Source organism: Crocodylus siamensis, chromosome 1 (assembly GCF_052110815.1).
Source record: "Crocodylus siamensis isolate JL-2025a chromosome 1, ASM5211081v1, whole genome shotgun sequence".
In the NCBI taxonomy this organism is placed as follows: Eukaryota; Metazoa; Chordata; order Crocodylia; family Crocodylidae; genus Crocodylus; species Crocodylus siamensis.
Genome location: NC_143395.1, coordinates 66,869,421 through 66,887,434, shown reverse-complemented (window position 1 = coordinate 66,887,434; position 18,014 = coordinate 66,869,421). Strand labels below are relative to the sequence as shown.

The following is an 18,014-nucleotide window of genomic DNA, read 5'->3' as shown; positions in this document are numbered from 1 at the left end:
ATCTAACATCATTGAGCTTTATTTATTTAGCACTTTCATAATAAGTATAGTATGGATTTCTGGATTAGTTTAAAACACATTAATGTGAATGCAGGTGCTTCTGGCAGTGACATTTTGAAAAGTGAACCTGCTCAAATTAGAACTTGATTTGTAAAAAAGACAGGTTTTTTTGAAGAGTTTTTGGCTATAGTCGAACAGTTATCTTTAGGTTAATTTGGACTAGAAAGGTATTACAAGCTCATACTTTTCACTTTATCTTTTACTGAAGAATTTCGGCATGCAGCAGTTGATGTACTAAAAATGGGTACATCTAATCATGACATTTTAAATAAAAATGTCCATGAGTGTGACAAAAAAGATTAGGATGCTGATGGAAATAGTAACATTTACTTCTTCCATTTGTCTGGTCTACCCAATAGACATATTCCTTTTTTATTTTAAAAGGTAGTTTGTGTTGCATGCAAATAAAATATTCTGACACTTTTTAAATAGTAAACCCACCACAAAGTTACTTATGTTAAAGGTGAAGTGCTCCCTAAGAACATCAAGCATTGCAAAAATTACAATGCTTTTTGTGTTTAATCTGCTGGAAATACCTGAAGAATTTCTTTCTCAAGCTTTTCCTTATACTTTCAACAAATCATTATTTCTGTATTTTAATACTCAAAGTGAAAGCTATCAAGAGTAGTAGTTGAGATATTTCCATCTGCTCATTATACTGTAAATAACTGCTTGAAAGAGCAGATGTGGTACTCCAAGCTTTGACAAACTGCACTATCCAATCACTTCATTTGGGAGAGAAGATTTCAAAAGGCACACAAATATAATTAAATACATGTATAAATTAAGGTTTGTGGTTCTGAATTTCTGAAGCTACCTGGCAATTTTAGGATCTGACAAAAGACACTATGAAAGTGCTTTCCAGAAAAATGTTTTTTTATCATTCTAAATTCCTTGGGAACCCGCGTCAGTAAGATGCTTAGGCGATGACTAAATTTAAACACATTAATCATTCTCTTGACTTCTGTGGGAATGCTTGCATGCTTAACTACCCTTTTTGAATTCACTGATTGTTATGGAAGTATTAAGAAACATTGTTAGGCCCAGAAATATAATAAAATTGAAATCTGGCATGAAATTATCAAATGGGAGCCTCTTATTACCTTCATAGCTAACAGACTCGACTCTTTTCATTACTTACCCTTTTAAGACAAAGGGTTAGTGAGTTAGTAACTTGGCTGTGAACGTTTGATTTGGGCTGAACTTTGCTATAAGATAAAACTTATTATTTAAACAAAACCTAATTCTTATGTACCAGATTTCAAAACACTGCTTTGAAATTTATAAAGTGCAAAGACTGATTTGTACAAGTAAATGGAAACCTTTGCCTACTTTTCACATGCAGTTTCCATTTTCATATGTAAATCTAAGTATCTGCCCACAAAAATATTTCATGCACAAATTTAGAAATCTATTTAAGGCTTTTTGGAAAACTTGAGTCCATTAATAATAGCAATCATTAATAATCATACTTGTAACATCGCACCCTTCTTTCTGATAGATATATAAAGTGCTTTTTCTGTCTCTTTCTATTACCAATTTGCTCCTGAAGTCAAGTCATATTTTTTATTTCCAATAGCCAGTTCAGGATTTCTAAATGTTATTTGCAAAGATTTATATACATATGAAGTGCAAATTTTAAACCTTTGTTCCTTTTTAGACATTCAAAATAAAGATCTTGATAATAAAAGATACGGGGGATAACCATTATTATTTTTCAGTTGTCATTTTTTTTAAATGTCCAAATTTTATCTTTTTGAGCAACCACATGCCTATAAGCCAGAGGTGAGCAAAATACAGGCCACCTTCTGGATCTGACTTTGTCCAGCCTGAAGCAAAGTCTGCTTAGAAAGGCAGAGGGAGCTGTGGTTGGGGCTGGGACTGTGCGTTGGTGGTGGTGGCAGGGAGGAGCCACAGGGTGCGTGGGCTGTTGGGGGGTGGGGGTGACCACAGCAGCTCCACAAAACTGCCTGTGGGCCCACATAATTGCCCACCCCTGCTATAAGTCCAGTGATTCTCAACTTTGTTAGACCCAATGCAGTCTTTAGACTCAGGGTACATCTCAGAAGATGGAAGCTCTTTTTTTTCTGTAGTTAAAAATGAGTGAAAACTAATAGAGCAAGTCTGTTCCCAAAAACTCAGAAAGCCCACATCAGGTCAGAATGTTTTTGATGCTATGAATTCCTATTTGAAATCTCTGAGTTTATCTTGCGAATCATCATGTTTACACACCTAACGGTTCTACGTTGCGGAGCACCCCACATCACCCTTGAAAAGGATCGTAAGCGTCCTGATTGAGAATCATTGATAATAAGCCGTTAAGATCTGTCCTTGATCTACAGATAGTAAATCATTCTATATGATGTAATTTTTTAAAGATGAAACCATTTAATAAAGCATACAAGAGACTACCTTGTGCAAAATACAGAATCATTTTTGGGGACTCGCTGTATTTGCAGAGGACCATGCCCAACACAATCTTGGAAGCAGAAAAAGAATCGCGAAGAACGATGCTATTTGTAGATAAAGACAGGATTTCTGGTTTTTTTTTTACTTTGGATATAGTCCAGTAGGCATTTCACCTGTCTATTTGTTCAGTAACCCCAAAAGAAGCGTCTCTAAACAAGACCTAAAGACTTTGAAAAGAAAAAAAAAATTTCAATTAGATCATCTCTGTCTAAAATTGAGCATCATCTGTTAAATGAGAATAAGCCTAAAAGTAACCTGAGATTGCTGTTTAGTAGACAGCTGAAGCAGCCACAGTTAAACAGTTACACCGAAAAAACAGTTGAATAAATAGGAGAGCTAAGGTTATGTTTCAGGTTCAGAGAGTTTTAGTTTTGACTGTAGTGGGGCCAGTAGTAGATGTGCCAGTAAAATTTTGTTTATATAAGATTCTTGTAGCAATATTAAGTATTTAAAAGTTGTGGGGACATGCTAAGATACGGCAAAATTTACAAAATATTTGATTTTTCCAGAGTTTAACTCAAAACTAACCCTCAAGTTGCTTCTACTTTTGGGGAAGGGTATATCTAGAACTTAATTTCATGACTATTTCACAGCTTTATAAAGGGCCAAAATAAAAACCCAAGGCTGAATAAGCTGATACTAGAATACATTTGTCTGAATTATGCAGCTTTGATCCCTCTCTAATTTTAATAAACTATTATTTAATCATTTGCAGGCTATTCAGTAACCTAAATTGCCTTGCTAGCCAAATACCTCACAAACTTTTTACAGCAGGGGATGAAGTAACTTGCCTGAGGTCACACGAGGTTGGCTCAAGGACTTTGTTGCATAAAAAAAATTAAGAAGAAATATCTGAATAGAAAGAGAGAAAACAAAATGTAAGTGTTTTGGAAAATAATATAGTTATCCATGGTAATAATATATTTTACAATTTCAGGCAGATCTCCCAGATAGAGGTGTATGGCATTTCAAGTCTTTTCATTAATTATATCACTAATTAGAGTAAAGATATTCCATTCAGGTTGAAATCCTGAATGATGGATTATATTCCCCATTGACAATTCTGGGGAAAAACTGCAAAAGATGAAAATGGAATCAATCATAATCATAAATCAGTAAATACTGAAAACTTTATTTTGAGGTAGCATAAAGATTATATTAAATGTTTTACCATGAATCTTCTCTTGAAGAGGAGTTCATAAACTTGCCCTGTGGCAACACTGCAATTTAATACAAAAGCTTTAGGAGGTAAGGTATTTTGGAAATGTTTTTCTGTTTATATTTAAAAGTGTTTCCTATTTACCATTTTTCTGGTCCAGAAATCCAGTTGCTCGCTCTACCAAGTACTGCTATGGTAACTGTGTTCGTGAGCTTGTGGAAACTGAAAATATAACTGGAATAATTTATATATTGTTGTAATTGGTATTTTCAAAGGTAAATGAAGATTTTTTTTGCATTAATCCCTTGATTTTTACAAGCTGTTTTCCCTCAGTGAATTCTTCCACTAGTATGAAGCCCATTGACTTCAGTAGAGCTCCACAAAGACATTAGGGTCTGCTTGCACCAGCTGCGTGTAGGACCATATTCTGAATCGCCATTAGTTCTAAAGCTCAGAAAGTTCAAGATGGAAGTTCAGTCTGGGAACAGTGCAGAGTGCTCTTCTGGGCTGGTTGTTCGATTGTTTGGACAACTGCTAAAGGACTTTAGAGAAGAGTGTGTCTGTGCATGCGTGCGTGCACGCACATAAATGGGTGCGTTAAGAAGGGATTTGAATAAAGACAGTGGGGACTGTGTGGGTGTTAAGAAAGAATTTGAACAAATAGTCGAGGCTCCCTGTGGTGGAGATAAGGACAGATACTAAAGGTTGTCATCATGATGGTATGTGAACACATGTATCTGTCTTTCTCTTGTTCTTTTTTTGAAGGGTTTGAATATCTAGAGCTGGTTAGAATTTCTGTCAGAATATTTTTTAGGGGAAGATCCCCTTTTTTCTTAAACTTGTTTCGTGAAAACTTTTGCTAGAGAAAACAAAATGAAGGAGACCCACTGAAACAGCTCTTGTCAATTCACTGTTGGCTATAGAAAGAAAGAAAAGTTCACACAACCCCCTCCAGACATTACGTTTATCACACCATTAACAAGTTAACCATGCAAAAATTGCAAAATGTTTAAGCAGTGTGTTCAAGCAGTTTATCATGCAGTAAAATTGGTGAACCAGCCATTCATTTAAATGTGGAACATCTTTATGGCTAGTTTGTCTTGCACTTTAATTTGACCATATGGCATGTTAGTTTAAAAGGGTGTACAGGGAGCCTGGACTTGAGAGCTACTCTCTAGTGCTGGGCTGCCTTTTCAACTTGCCAGTGCATGAGGAAGCCCGCATCAGAGACTGTGCTGAGTTGCCCATGCACACAGGGAATATGGCACACAGGGAGTTGTGGGGCTCTCTGCACACCAGCACATTTAAAGGGCACGTGCAGCCAGGCTATACACACCTTGTAAAGGTCCGGGCATGTGGGTAGCTTGGGATCAGGGAACTCCTAGACTCTGCACACACCAGCATGTTGAAAAGGTGCATGTGCAGCATGAATGGGGGAGAATGCCAAATTTGGTTAAAACTGTTTTGAGGAATTGGATGATGTGGGAACTAATTTAAAAAAAAACAAGAAAAAAAAAACCAGTGGAAAGTGCAATGGGATGCTGTCCACATTGTGTCCTGGCACATTATAAACAGTTTTGGATGACAGGGTTGTTGACAGACGCAACAGAAGGAGGGAATTCCTTTGTGGCTGTTATTTTGGTTTTGCTGCTTTCTTGGACTGATTGTCAGCAACCACTTCTGATATTTTTAAAGCATTTATAGTTCCAAAACTCATGTGAACAAAGGAAACGGACAAATAAGATTTTGGAATTGAACATGAATCTCTAGATCCTAAAAAGCAACCACCTGTTCCTTCAGGAAAGAATCCAAAACAATGGCTAGCAGCAAGACTAAAAGACACAAATATGCTTCTGAAATTTTTTTTGCAAAGGTGTAAAAGCAACCCCCCAGGGTCTTACTTGTCAGTGAGAATGGCACCCAGATTGTCACAGGTCCCACTGGACTCCTATAGGGTTTTTGATTATTTTTGATTTTTTACCGGGTTTTTCTTGGCTTCTTAAGGCCAAAAAACCCACCCACAGGAGTGAGGGCTCATTGGTCAGGTCTGATTGGGAGGTGGAGACTGACCAATGAGCCCTTACTTCTGTGGGTGTGTTCAGGCCGCCCCATCAGTTGTTACATGGTGGCAACAGCTGATCAAGCAGGCCTATCATCAAGATTTCCCGGATCACTGACATGCTCCTGAGGGAAGGGGAGCTAAGGAGCAGTCCCATATAGTCCTCTGGCTGGAGAGCATGCCTTTGTCAACTTTGTCACCTTCTTCTTGTCTCTGTAGTGCACCAGAAATAACGTCTGTCTAACCCTCAGACACCTAAGGATAAGATAGAGACTGGGTTTTAAATTAGACATGCTGAATAAAATTGATATCAGATCATTGTTTCAAAAGACAAGTAGCTTTATGAATTGAGCCTTTTGACAACTGCAGTTTTTTCTAGTGGATCCGGATGAGTTCTAAGTTAGACTCCTGGTCAGCTCCCATTTTTGGTGTGAAGTCAGAATTGCATCTGCTTCCTTTAGTCCTGAACCCGTAAAGGAAGGATGACTTGGTATCAGATGTATTGAATATGGACACCAGAAATGTGAGTGCAATCATACCTGGGATGCAGACCTTCTGTGCAACTTTGGGCAAGTTGCTAATTAGGCCCATGTCTACCAAAAACCAAATTTTTAGTACCTGAGTGGTACTAACTTTTAGGCAGAGTTTAGGAACTTGGTTTAAGACTACAATCCTCGTCACCACCATGACCCTGACTCTTATAATCTTGTAGCTATAAAAGTCTGTACTTACCAAAGTTCTCACCTGTAGAGCTTCTTATACACCTAAAGTAATGTTTCTGCATGTGACTGTGAGTGCCGCTACTTTGACCAGGCTGAGTAGATTGTCATGTGTACTTAAACCTAAGCCAGACTGGAATCCTTAAGTCTCCATTTGTCTTACTTTAAGGGTCTAATTCACTAGGTGTGCTCAGAGCATGCCAACAGACACTGACAGATTTGAACTCTGTGCAAAACAAAGCAGCCGCAGCCACTTTCATTAAAAAGTGGAGAAGCATGTTGCAATGGGCAGTGCCACTTGTTATCCAGTAGCTCAGCAGTTACAACATTCACCCAGTGTGGGACAAATGAGTTTTAGGCACTACTTTGCCAACCTCCCAAAAGAACTTTTGGCTTGGCTGGGATTGGGGAATCTCTATTTCACTTGTTATAATTACAGCTTTACAAACAGCAAAATATTAGGATTCTTTGGGCCAGAGAAGGAAACTATGCCTCTTTTGGCAGTCAACTGAGAGAGGGGTTCCAACAACTAATGCATTTTGATCAAGTACAGTAGGAGGTGTGTGTGGTGCAGAGAGAGGAGGATACAATAGATAACAGAAAAATAAAGTCCTGCTTAAGGTTCTTTATTCTTTATTAAAGTCATTCAGCCATAGCCCCTTATTTAAAAGTAAGCTACTACTCTTCAAAAGTTACACCTGGTGTTCCAGGGCAAGAAAAATGATGTTACAAAAAGACTGGGGAAGAGGAAGGAAATGCCTACCTGGACTTCACAGTGATGTTTATTTTCTATAAGTTTGTCTATTTAAGCTAGATCATGCATTTTTCTCATCTTTCTGCGTAAGACATTTTCCCTATTTGAGATCTACCAGGCAGTTTCTCATTCACACGTTGACTTGTATGCACCACTTCTCAATAAAGATAACTTGCTGACTACAGTGTATATCATTTCCCCAGGCAGCTGCTAAATATTCTGAAGTCAGGACGACATGCTAGCTGGGGAAATATGCTGCCTTTATTTTCAGCAATGACAAGGCATGCCTCATAGTATAATAAATCCTGCCTTAGCTAGTAAAATTATTATCAGGTCAGTTGTGTCTGCTTTCATCCATGATTTCCATTTTGGTGCTTTCCCCTATCTGACCTTCTTGTACTGCAGGCTACCTTTGATTATAAGAAATTTGGGATAGGAACTCACCTTTTTTATCTTGTAAAACTCCATGAATAGCTAGAATACTGTACAAGTAATCTATAAATTTAAATGCAAAACTACTTTTAAGTATTTACTTGAATATAAGGTGTTCCTGACTACAAGACAGCCGCCCAATAATTAGAATATATATGGAAAATTCATAAATTTTATATAATTTTCAAGGTATATAATCTAATTATTGGAGGTTTGCCTTGAATTTTCCCCCTTCCCATTGCTTCAGCAAGCAAAATACATCTTGGAGATCAGATAGTCGTCTTACCCTCTGTCCCCACCCCCAGCTTCTTGTTTCTGCAGCCCCTCTCCTTACTGTCAGACCCTGGTCTCCCTGAGCACATGGAAGAAAGGAGCAAATTTGAAAAAAAAATGAAATGGAAATAAACAAAGCTATAGGAATTTACATACAGTACCCATAGACTTAGTTCATCCAGAATGGATGCATTTTACCTTGTTTTGAAACTGCTGCAAATTTTGGCACAGGTACTTTGTGGAAACACTTTTAAGTAGTATTTTGGCACCTATTTATATGTAGTACAAACTATGCATGATATTAGGCCAAAGACAAAGGCTCATGATTTACCATATCATGCATTGGGTTAGGCCCCCAGTAGTCAATAGCATTTCAACCCATGGTGACCCCACATCCCATCACTGCTCAGTATGTACGTGTATTCCAGATATCCAAAGGATCCATGTGCTAATTACCCTCCCCCCCACTTGTGACTGGAATCAGCTGTTCTTGTCACAAGTCCTGGGATCCTCCAAAAATTGATATGCAGGTAAGGTACAGGGCAACCTGGTTAGCTTCGCTTCAGGGAGGGTGAGGCCACAGTAATCATATGCAACAGGCCAAGAGAGGGAGCAACAGAGAAATTCTGGGTGAACTCTGTGGGGCCCCATTTGGTGGTTTACCAGACATTTAAGGCTGGTAAAGAAACAAGAATCATTAAAATGCAAAAGAGAGGTGCAGCTCAGCTGTACTAGTGAAGAAGTTGTCCAAATGTGTTCCTTGTAATGGCTCACCATGACTTGGATAAGCATAGGTGCTGAGGGGGGCTGTGTTCAGTGGGCCCTGCCACATATTTTACTCAGCTGGATTGCACTAATCTATTCCTGTGGTAGGTTCCCATGAGCATGTTTGATCAATGTGGGCCTTTAACTCAAACCATAGGGCATATTGCCTAACTACGATCAGTTTAGAGAGTGGCATGGTGGTGATATCTTCAAATTGCCAAATGATAATGGATAAGATACTTTGGTTTGTATTATCTGAGATTAAACTAAACTGTTTATATTTTCCTCTCCTGATGCTAGGGCGGGGTAGAGTGATATGTTATAATGTATTTTATCATTTTCAGAAATCTTCTAAAAGAATTTCTAGTATCTTCTGGACTTAAATAGAAGATACTAGAAGTTTAAGGATAAGACATGCTATGTTTCTATTGTAAATTTACAATCCATTTGTCTTTCTAGGTATGGGATGAATTGCCTCATTCAGTTTGAAGATTTTGCTAATGCTAATGCATTCCGCCTCTTGCATAAGTACCGCAACATATATTGCACTTTCAACGATGACATTCAAGGTAACAAGACACCTTTTTCCCCCTCTTGCTCTGTGTGTTCTTACAGAACAGGAAAACTGAGTCTTGGTTAGTTTATAGTTACTGTATTGGAGCTAAAAAAACCATCTTACTGGATTTGAAATGGTACCTGAAGACACCTGCTGGAGTATTATGCTGTCTTGGGATATGTAAACCTGTTATTTCTCCTGTTACACTTTCCTCCTTTAATTTATGTTCCATGCTCCATCTAGATGCCTACAATTTAAAGTATTTTTAAAGTTCTGACTGTTTCAATTTACTAACTTGAGTTATTTGTGTTGAGATCTATGACCTAAGCACAGACTTCAGCCTGCTTGCACATTAGGGGCAAACCAGACTTGAGGTCAATGACAATTAATCCCCTACCCTCTTCAAAGTTTCTCACCGGTTCTTTCTGCCTCCACAGTAGTTGGTGGCTCTACTATGCCTTCCCATTGTGGAGCTCTCCTGACAGAAATAATAAATTCTGTTTCAAAGTTTCAGACCAGAAATGTGGTTCAATTCTGTCTCTACAGTACTGTTCTGATTATAAGTTGACGCTAGATTTTTAGGGTCAATTTTAGGTAAACAGTATTTTCCTTGAGTCTAAGTTGCAAGTTGATAACAACAAATAAAGATGTTGAACTACCTTTGCCCTTTTCAAAATCCCACAGAAGAATCAAGTAACCAGGGAAAGACCCATAGAATTGAATGGACTAAAGATACTAAAATAAAAACTTCTAAAGAAAATTATAACTTGGAATTTTTGTTGCATGCACAAAAGTAGTACAGAAGTCAGGACTAGAAGGGGCCCAAGTATAAGTTAACCCCATATATGTGTTTAGTGCAATTTTTATGATTATTTTTTTGGAGGTAAAAATGGTAGCCTTAATATCAGAACAGTAGAGTAACTCCCAATGATTTTCAGTTGTTTTCTAGATAGCTGTGAAACTTACTAGCAAAAAATGTCTCTTGGCTTGTGGTGGCAGGTTCAGATAGATATTAAAAGCCTTCTATCAGGTACTGTGTTATGTCAAGTAATAGATGTTCATGCGGTGTACCCTACTGATGACCGACATAAATGTTAGCATGTCTCGACCTGTTCAAACTTCCCAAATATTTTTAGTTTGCTTTATTTATAAATATGAAAAATAAAATGTAAAAGATGTCCAGAAAAGGAATATTAAGATTACAAGATAGAATCCTCCACTGGTAGCCAAGACCAGAGCTCTCTGGCAGAAAGCTTACTTCACAGTCAAAGGCAATGTGATCCCATGCACCCCAGATCCTCTCCTGCCTGCCTTAATTATTGCATAAATTAAAAAGTTCTCAGTGAATGAAGCAGAGAACTTCAGGGTGAGGTCTAGGCAGTTAGATGCCCCCCTGGTGAAATGTATCTTTTTTTTTTCCTCAGCTGCAGAAATTCTTTGGGATGTTGGATAAGTTGCTCAATTGAGACATTTCACAGATAGTCATTAATAGTGTGTTCTTAACTTTCTGGGTGTCTGACTTTATATTGTAGGATCTGATTTGCTAAAGTGCTCAGCACTTACAGTTGAAGTTGATGAGCATTATATTTTGAATTTATAAAGTGCTAAGTACTCTGAAAATGCAGGTCCTAGGTATTGCAAATTGAGAACTTGAAATTAGTGGAAATGTTTTTACCGTACCGCAGTTCTTGATGTGTTAACTAGGTATACCCCCTACTCACTGGAGTGTTATGGAGATTGATTGATTTGTTATGGAACTAAAACATGGTTGTTTCAAATTAAGCACCCCAAAATTAGTGTACATATCTGGTAGTTTTGGCCTTATTCTTTCTCTATCTCTCAGTTCTCCAACTGTAAAATGAAGGCGATAACACACTCTCGCCTGAATCTATGAATCTCAGACATATGGGAAACTAAAATCATAACATGTCATGTGATAAGTGCCATGGAACAGGGGTTGACACCTTTTTACCGCTGCTTACAACCTGAAATGCTGCTGCAAACTAGTAATCACCACTCTCCTGGGACACCCACACCACCTGTGCTTACCCTCACCACTAATTCAAGTGGCCATGAGAAACAGAAAGAGTTATATTTGGCAGCATCACAGCAACTGAACAGGGAGGGCTGGGTGGCCAGCAGACACCATGGAGGGAACAGACAGAATGGCAGTGTCTCACTGAGTGGGAACGTACGGTTTGCGGTGCCTCAGAGCCCGTGAAATGCACGTAGCGCTCATGATTCCATTTGCCATGCTGCATATTTACAGTGTGGCAGCAAAATTAGATACCAGGAAATCCTGGTATCTAAAGAAGTCATAGCAGAAAAAAGTGGGTGCAGCATGCTAAAACTGGAGGCTGGCCAGCCAGAGCCACGCTCCAGCTGCTGGCCAGGTTCTGCACACCCAGATCGCTGCTGCTGCCGCCCCAGAAGGCCCCCAGGACCCTGGGTAAGACTGCTGAGGCCAGTCCAGGTGCTGGCCCCAGCCTCCCCTACTTCACCCAGGGCAACAAATATGTGCTGCTGCTAGTTGTCTCCAGGGTAACGCATGTTTCAGCTCATGGGGATGCGTCCAGTGAGGCAAGAGGTAGGACCCTGGAATGCCCCTTGCTGCCCAACCAACCCCTAACATAAAAGCAACCTTGAGGTCATTAATGGTTCTTTTTCAATGCAAGGTTTGCTTGGTGTACAGTAAGGACAGAGCCATGCAGAATGATAAGGATCAAGGAAACTTTGAGTAGGTACTCTTACCGAATGTTCACTGAAACAGTCTGAATCATTTTAGTGATGTCAGTGAGCATTATCCATCCTATGCCTTGAATGAGGCAGGAGTTCCGTGGATAAAAACTAAGTGCAGTGACGTGTTTTAAAGATGGTATTACCTTGCATCTGCACAAAGGAGCTAAATTAAGATAACACAGGCTAACCTAGTCTGGCATTTCCAAAAATATTCATTGAGTTTGCAGCCTTAACCACTGATAACTTTTTTTGTATGTAATCATTCTAATTAATTTATAACAATTTCACCTTCTGTCATTTTTTTTGAAAGGTGTCTGAGCTTGTGTTTAAGACAAAGACCTCCTCTTCTCCCCCATCCCCCTCCACCTTTTTCTTATGAAATGACCAGTGTTGATGGATCTGGAAAAGTAATTTTATTTTCCCACAGAATAGATGCAGTATGGAGAATCATTGCAAATGTCCTGCCATATCAATATTGACCTAGAGGAACTGCTGATGGGGTTCAGAAGGCGGTTCAGTCTATGTGCTTAGCTTCTTTTAACCCTACTACTCTTTTCTTTTTGGCATGCCTGCTAAAAATGTGAACAGGAGTACTAATTAGTGCTATTTACAGTTTTGATTTTTGATTGTGGGAACTGTCTAATAAGAACTGATTGAAAACCATTATTTATGTCTTCAAACACCCATCATATGGCAGCTACTGTGGATCAGAACTGACCCAAGATTTCAAGTGGTGGTGAAAAAAATCTGCATCTTGCTGACATTTTAAACCACTTTTTAAAAACATTTTTGAATAAGTTACTGTCTCACTGAAAATGATAAACTTGTAAGTATGCACAGATGCAGTATTTGATCCCTGCATATGGTATATTTCTGTATTCTTTAGTTTTACCACTGTAACTCTATTTATTCCATTATGCCAACAGATGTAATACTTTCCTTCACTTCAGTGCCAGCAAAAATAATTCCATAACCTACTACCTCTGTAAATAATTGCAAAATTTATATGCCCTTAGGAAATTATTTGTTTTTAACATATATGCCATTTAAATTAATTATTAAAAAGGTTTATTGAAGAAAATAGATTTAAAAATAACTCAGGCCATATGATACAAGATTATTAAATGATATAATTAAAGTCAATTCCAACAAATATTCATCTCTCGATGAACTTCTTTAGGTTTAAAAATGTTTGTAAACTGTATTATTTGGCCAAAAAAGTATTCTGTCTTAAGATCATGTCAGATCTAAATCAGTCCAATTCTCAAATAAGAAATCCTTGTTTTGTCATAATAAATTGTTTTCTTTTTCTCATATTGATTCTTTTAAAGTTTGAAATGTGGAAACAATAAAAAGAAAGGTGATGGTGGTAGGCAGACCACTTGACTTTGGGGTAATTGAGACACCTATTATTGTTGGGGTTCATCTTCCTTTGTCAGTCATGTTCACAGCCTTGGAGGTGGTCCTGGTCTTAAAATTGCATCTGGATTTTCAGGTGGCAGCAGTGGCTAGGAGTACTTTTCACCAGCTCCATCTCATGAGAAGGTTGTGACCCTTTCTTTTAAATTCAGATCTGGTTGCCATCATCCATGCCTTCGTAACCTTAAGACTAGACTATCATAATGTGCTCAATGTGGAGCTGCCCTTGAAGACCATCTGGAAGTTGCAGCGGGTGCAGAATGTAGCAGCCCACTTTCTGATGGGTGTGGATTGCCAGGATCATAATTCCAGTGGTACAGAGTTTGTGTTGGGTCTCAGTAGCTTTCTGCGGACAATTCAAGGTGCTGGTTTTGACCTATAGTGCCTTAGGTCTGGGCCCTAAGGGATTGTCTTTTTCCTTCTGACCCATTGCAATCTTTAAGATCAGCCAAGAGCAAGGTCCTAAAATACTATCAGTGCACCAATTTAGCTTGGTGCAAGTGTATAGGAGGTGATTCTTGGAAGTTGCTCCTCAGCTCTGGAACTCCATCCTTCCTGCAGCCCACCAGAAGCCAAGCCTGCATATCTTTCAGAAGTGCCATAGCACCTTCCCATTTGGGCAGGCATTTAGCAAACAAAGCTAGGCGGGGATATTGTTCAGGGGTGTTCTGTTTTATGTTGATATTCTAGTTGCCTTTTAAGTTGTTTGTTGTCATCTTCTATAAGTTTTATCCTTTTTTATAAGTTATTCTTTTCCCTTATTCTCACTCATGAAAGCTTATGCCTCTTTGAACAGGTTAGTCTATAACAGGGCCAGGCAAAGGTTGGCCTGCAGTTCGGATTGGGCCTGCAGCAGACTCCATTTCACAGCAGCCCCTGCCTGCGTTGCTGCAGTTGGTTTCCATGAGGAACCCAGCAGCAGTGGGGCCATGACAGCACAGAGCCGGGGTTTCCATATTGTCAACAGATGCATGCACTGCACCCCCACCCCTTTCATCAGAGTACTAGCTGGGGGTTGGTAATACTCCCACCCTTTCAGCAGCCAGCAGGGAAAAGCCTTGGATGGTGCAGGCAGACCTCCCTAATCAGAGGTCCTGCTAGGCCCTGGCCATGCCCCCCTCAGCTCAGCACTGTAGAAGGAACGGAGGGCTGTTCTAGTGCCCCTCAGCTTCTAGCCTGCGCATGTGCCTGAATTTCCTCAGTCCAGAGAGAATGGCTGTTTGGTTACAAACCAGTTCAGTCTAGCCAGGTTAGACTAACCTGCAAAGATTGAATCAGTTCAGGCTCAGGTTTTTTTTAATGTCTGTCTGTAGCCTACATATAACACTGAACTGGTTCAGTGAACCAGTTTAAAAGAGCACTTAGTTTTCCAGGTATGCTTTTGACCATTCAAGGAAGCTTTAAACCAGTTTAACAGGCTTCTATGCTCTGCTTTAACTGGTGTAAATGTTACATGTGTCCATGCTTTTAGTATACACTAGATAGCAGCTGTGAGAATACCATTTTGAAAAGGTCACTCAACACCATAAATAATCATATTAGATGTTATATTAAGTTGTTTCAGAACATGGCTCTGTATTATTGTATAATGCAGGCTGAAGCAAGAAAGCTGCAGACTAGATCTTCAGTCAGAATGAACCCACTTAAAGCAGCAGCCTGAAAAGCTGCAGGGCTTTGCCTGTGTTCATGCCTATGACTACACCGGGGCCAGGCACTGAGGACCTGTGCTGGGTTTGGACAGCTCCTAGCAGTGCCTGTGCTGCTGCTGCTTCTCCCTGCCCTCCCAGCTCTAGTCTGACATGGGCCAGGTGGTTCTGGGAGCACATTAGCAGCAAGGGGCTTTGCCAACTCCTGTACTGGGGCTGAGACGCTTTGCTTATGCCACCCCCACTTCTCCCAGCACCCTGCTCCTGGCTGCAGCACAGGTGCAGCTTCAAGCAGGTGGGGAGCTGTGTTGGGACCAGGTATCTGCAAATTGCATCCATGTTACTACCACTTCCTCCACTTCCCCAAGCTGTGGTGCAGGTGCAGCTTCTAGCTAGCGGGGAGCTGTGCCCATGGTACAGCTGGAGGGGAGGGGAGTGCAGGGGGAGAGGGGAAGATGGGAGAAACAGCAGCAATACACACTCCATTTGCAGATGCCTAGTCCTGATATAGCTCCATACTAGATGGAACCTACACCTGTGCCACAGCTGGGTCTGGGAGAAGCGGTGGTGTTACAGGTACATCTCCCAGTTGCAGGGCCCCAGTGTGGACACAAGGAAAGTCCCCCACTGCTGATGTGCTATGGAAGCCACCTGGCCCATGCTGGACTGGAGCCAGATTGTTCCAACCTTCGACTTGTACAAGGTTGCCCGCCTTTGACTTAGGAAGCTTCATAAAGGAAACTGTTTAATTAACTCAGTTTAAAAAATCCCAATCCATAGTCAAGTTCACATCTATAAAGTTATATGTTAAAGGAACTAAAGCTCATGACAAATAGCTGATTTTTTTAAAGAAGGCTCTAGAGCAGAAATTTTTCACTCTTTTGAACCATGAAAGTACAGCAGTGGGGCAGCAAATCTGGACTTCTGTGCCATAAACCTTCTAACAATCTCTCTTTTGCCAGGGGTGGAAAGAGAAAGCATTTCAAATCCCAATAGACGAGAGTACTCATAAAATTATGTGCATCTGCCATTTTTCAGGGCTTTAGCTGTGCTAAGTGACACAGGAGCATGTTTCAGACCCCAGATGAACACAGTTGTGTACAAAAGAAACCATCTGAAGAGTAGTGGTTCCCATTGGAAATAAAATTTGGATTTAAAAACAGTTTTAATGTCTTAAGACTATTAGTGGCTATGCTGTGATAGTCCATTCAACTACTGCTGCAGAAGGAGTAGGAATGGGTGGCATACTCCCTGAGAATTTCTATTACCTACTAACTGGGGGAGGGAAGCAGCAATTACCAGCATGGGGGAGCAGATTGGTCAGTGAAGAAGCTGAGATGGGAAGGAGGAGATAAAAACTACCAATTTGCCGTTGTAGTCAGGACCTAGATTGGGAGTGTTGGTTTTTTGTTTTAGGCATTCTAAGAATTCAGGGACGGCCTTTTGATATGATATTCTCATTAAAAAAAAAAAAACTCAGGCATTGAATTTTTCTTCCTACCCAAAGATCTTACTCTTTGGATAGGGTCTTTTCTCCTTTTTCTCTCCTCTTCAGTAGGACTAAGAGAAGTTAGGGGCCTCTCTTCTGTCCCTTAAATCTTTTCCATCCTATAGTTGGCAATAATGGGAGAGTTAGATAAGACTAATGTTTTATGTTGAGATGTTAACCACATAATCCAACATACAGAAACATTGTGCTGCCATATATGTACTTTATTTGTGCAATATGAATAATTGAAGGATATCAAAACCAGAAGGCTTTTTAATTTCTCCTAATCAAAATGAAAACAGTAACAATAAATCTGTTTGTTTATTTTTTACTTACGTATTGTGTGTCGTTGTAGCGTGGAATTTAAGCTGTTTAAGGAAGGCATTTTTCATTAAGTGTTTGTAAGACCCTAACTCAGTAGTACTTCAGTCTCTAGACTTCATCATAAAATAAACATAAGCTAACATACTGCTGGCCAAGGTCTGCATTGATGATAATAAGAATGGCAGAAAGTTGGACAGAAAATAAATGTTAAATATGATTCCCTGTCAAATTTCACACCCATATTGTTCAAGGGTGTTAGCATTTTAGCAAAGGGATCTTCTTCCTGATTAGAAAACTGTTTCAGCACGTTAACTTTCACAGCTGCTTACATGAAATATGACAAGATGTTATTGTCTGTTAAATTTTCAGAGATTATTCTTTTAGAGTTTTGTGGGTAGTGAACTCAGTTGTCAAATGAATATTATTGGAGAACATCCGGTTTGCTTTTCCAGTGTATCTTTGACTCATGTTCTTAACTTGTTGATAGATATGTGGTGATACACAACTGCAGTATGATTCAGGTTATATTTTGTAGTAGTCACAAGGTCTGGTTATGCTTTGGCACTTCACAGTACAGTTTATATTTTGATGGTCTTTTCATAAACTGCAGTCAATATTCAGGGTGAAATTTAAGGTCGTGCCATAGGTCAGAGCAGTTCTGGTTAAACAGATCTGCTATTCACACTGACATTTTCCCCCCTTTCCTGAAGCAAAACTAAAGCAAACTACTGAAAAGGGGTGATGACAGTTACTGCCATCAATAAACAGTGATAGTGAGCAGGTTACCCTAATGAAACTGGGCCATTATTATTTAGATAAAAATGACTGCCAAAAACAGACATGAAATACCTTTTGCATCATTTTATAAAGTTAATTAATTCATGAGAAACACAGCAGCTCAGATCAAAGGACATTACTGCAGTTGCACTTATTTTTGTGCCATCTTAATTGGAAATCTGAAGATAATTAATTGTACTGTCCAAATACATGTAAATACCCAGTACATAGAACTAAATATGACTGATCTTCATTATAATTATATGGTTTTAAAAAGAGCCTCCTTTTTCATTTAAAAGATGGGATATGGCAAAAATGAGTTACATTAGAACAGGGGTGGCAAACGCCTTGTGCTGTGGGCCAGATCCAGATTA

At 39.4% G+C, this 18,014-nt stretch overlaps 1 protein-coding gene across 2 annotated transcripts in view; it reads left to right on the top strand.

Annotated features, from left to right (window-relative positions):
* ME1 (malic enzyme 1) overlaps positions 1-18,014 on the top strand; it is a 297,390-nt gene that overhangs the window by 221,774 nt on the left and 57,602 nt on the right. For both annotated transcript variants that reach the window (XM_090035718.1, XM_090035726.1), the window contains one exon: positions 9,150-9,259. In XM_090035718.1, coding sequence (XP_089891844.1) covers positions 9,150-9,259 — 110 coding nt within the window. The remainder of the gene's footprint in view (positions 1-9,149; positions 9,260-18,014) is intronic.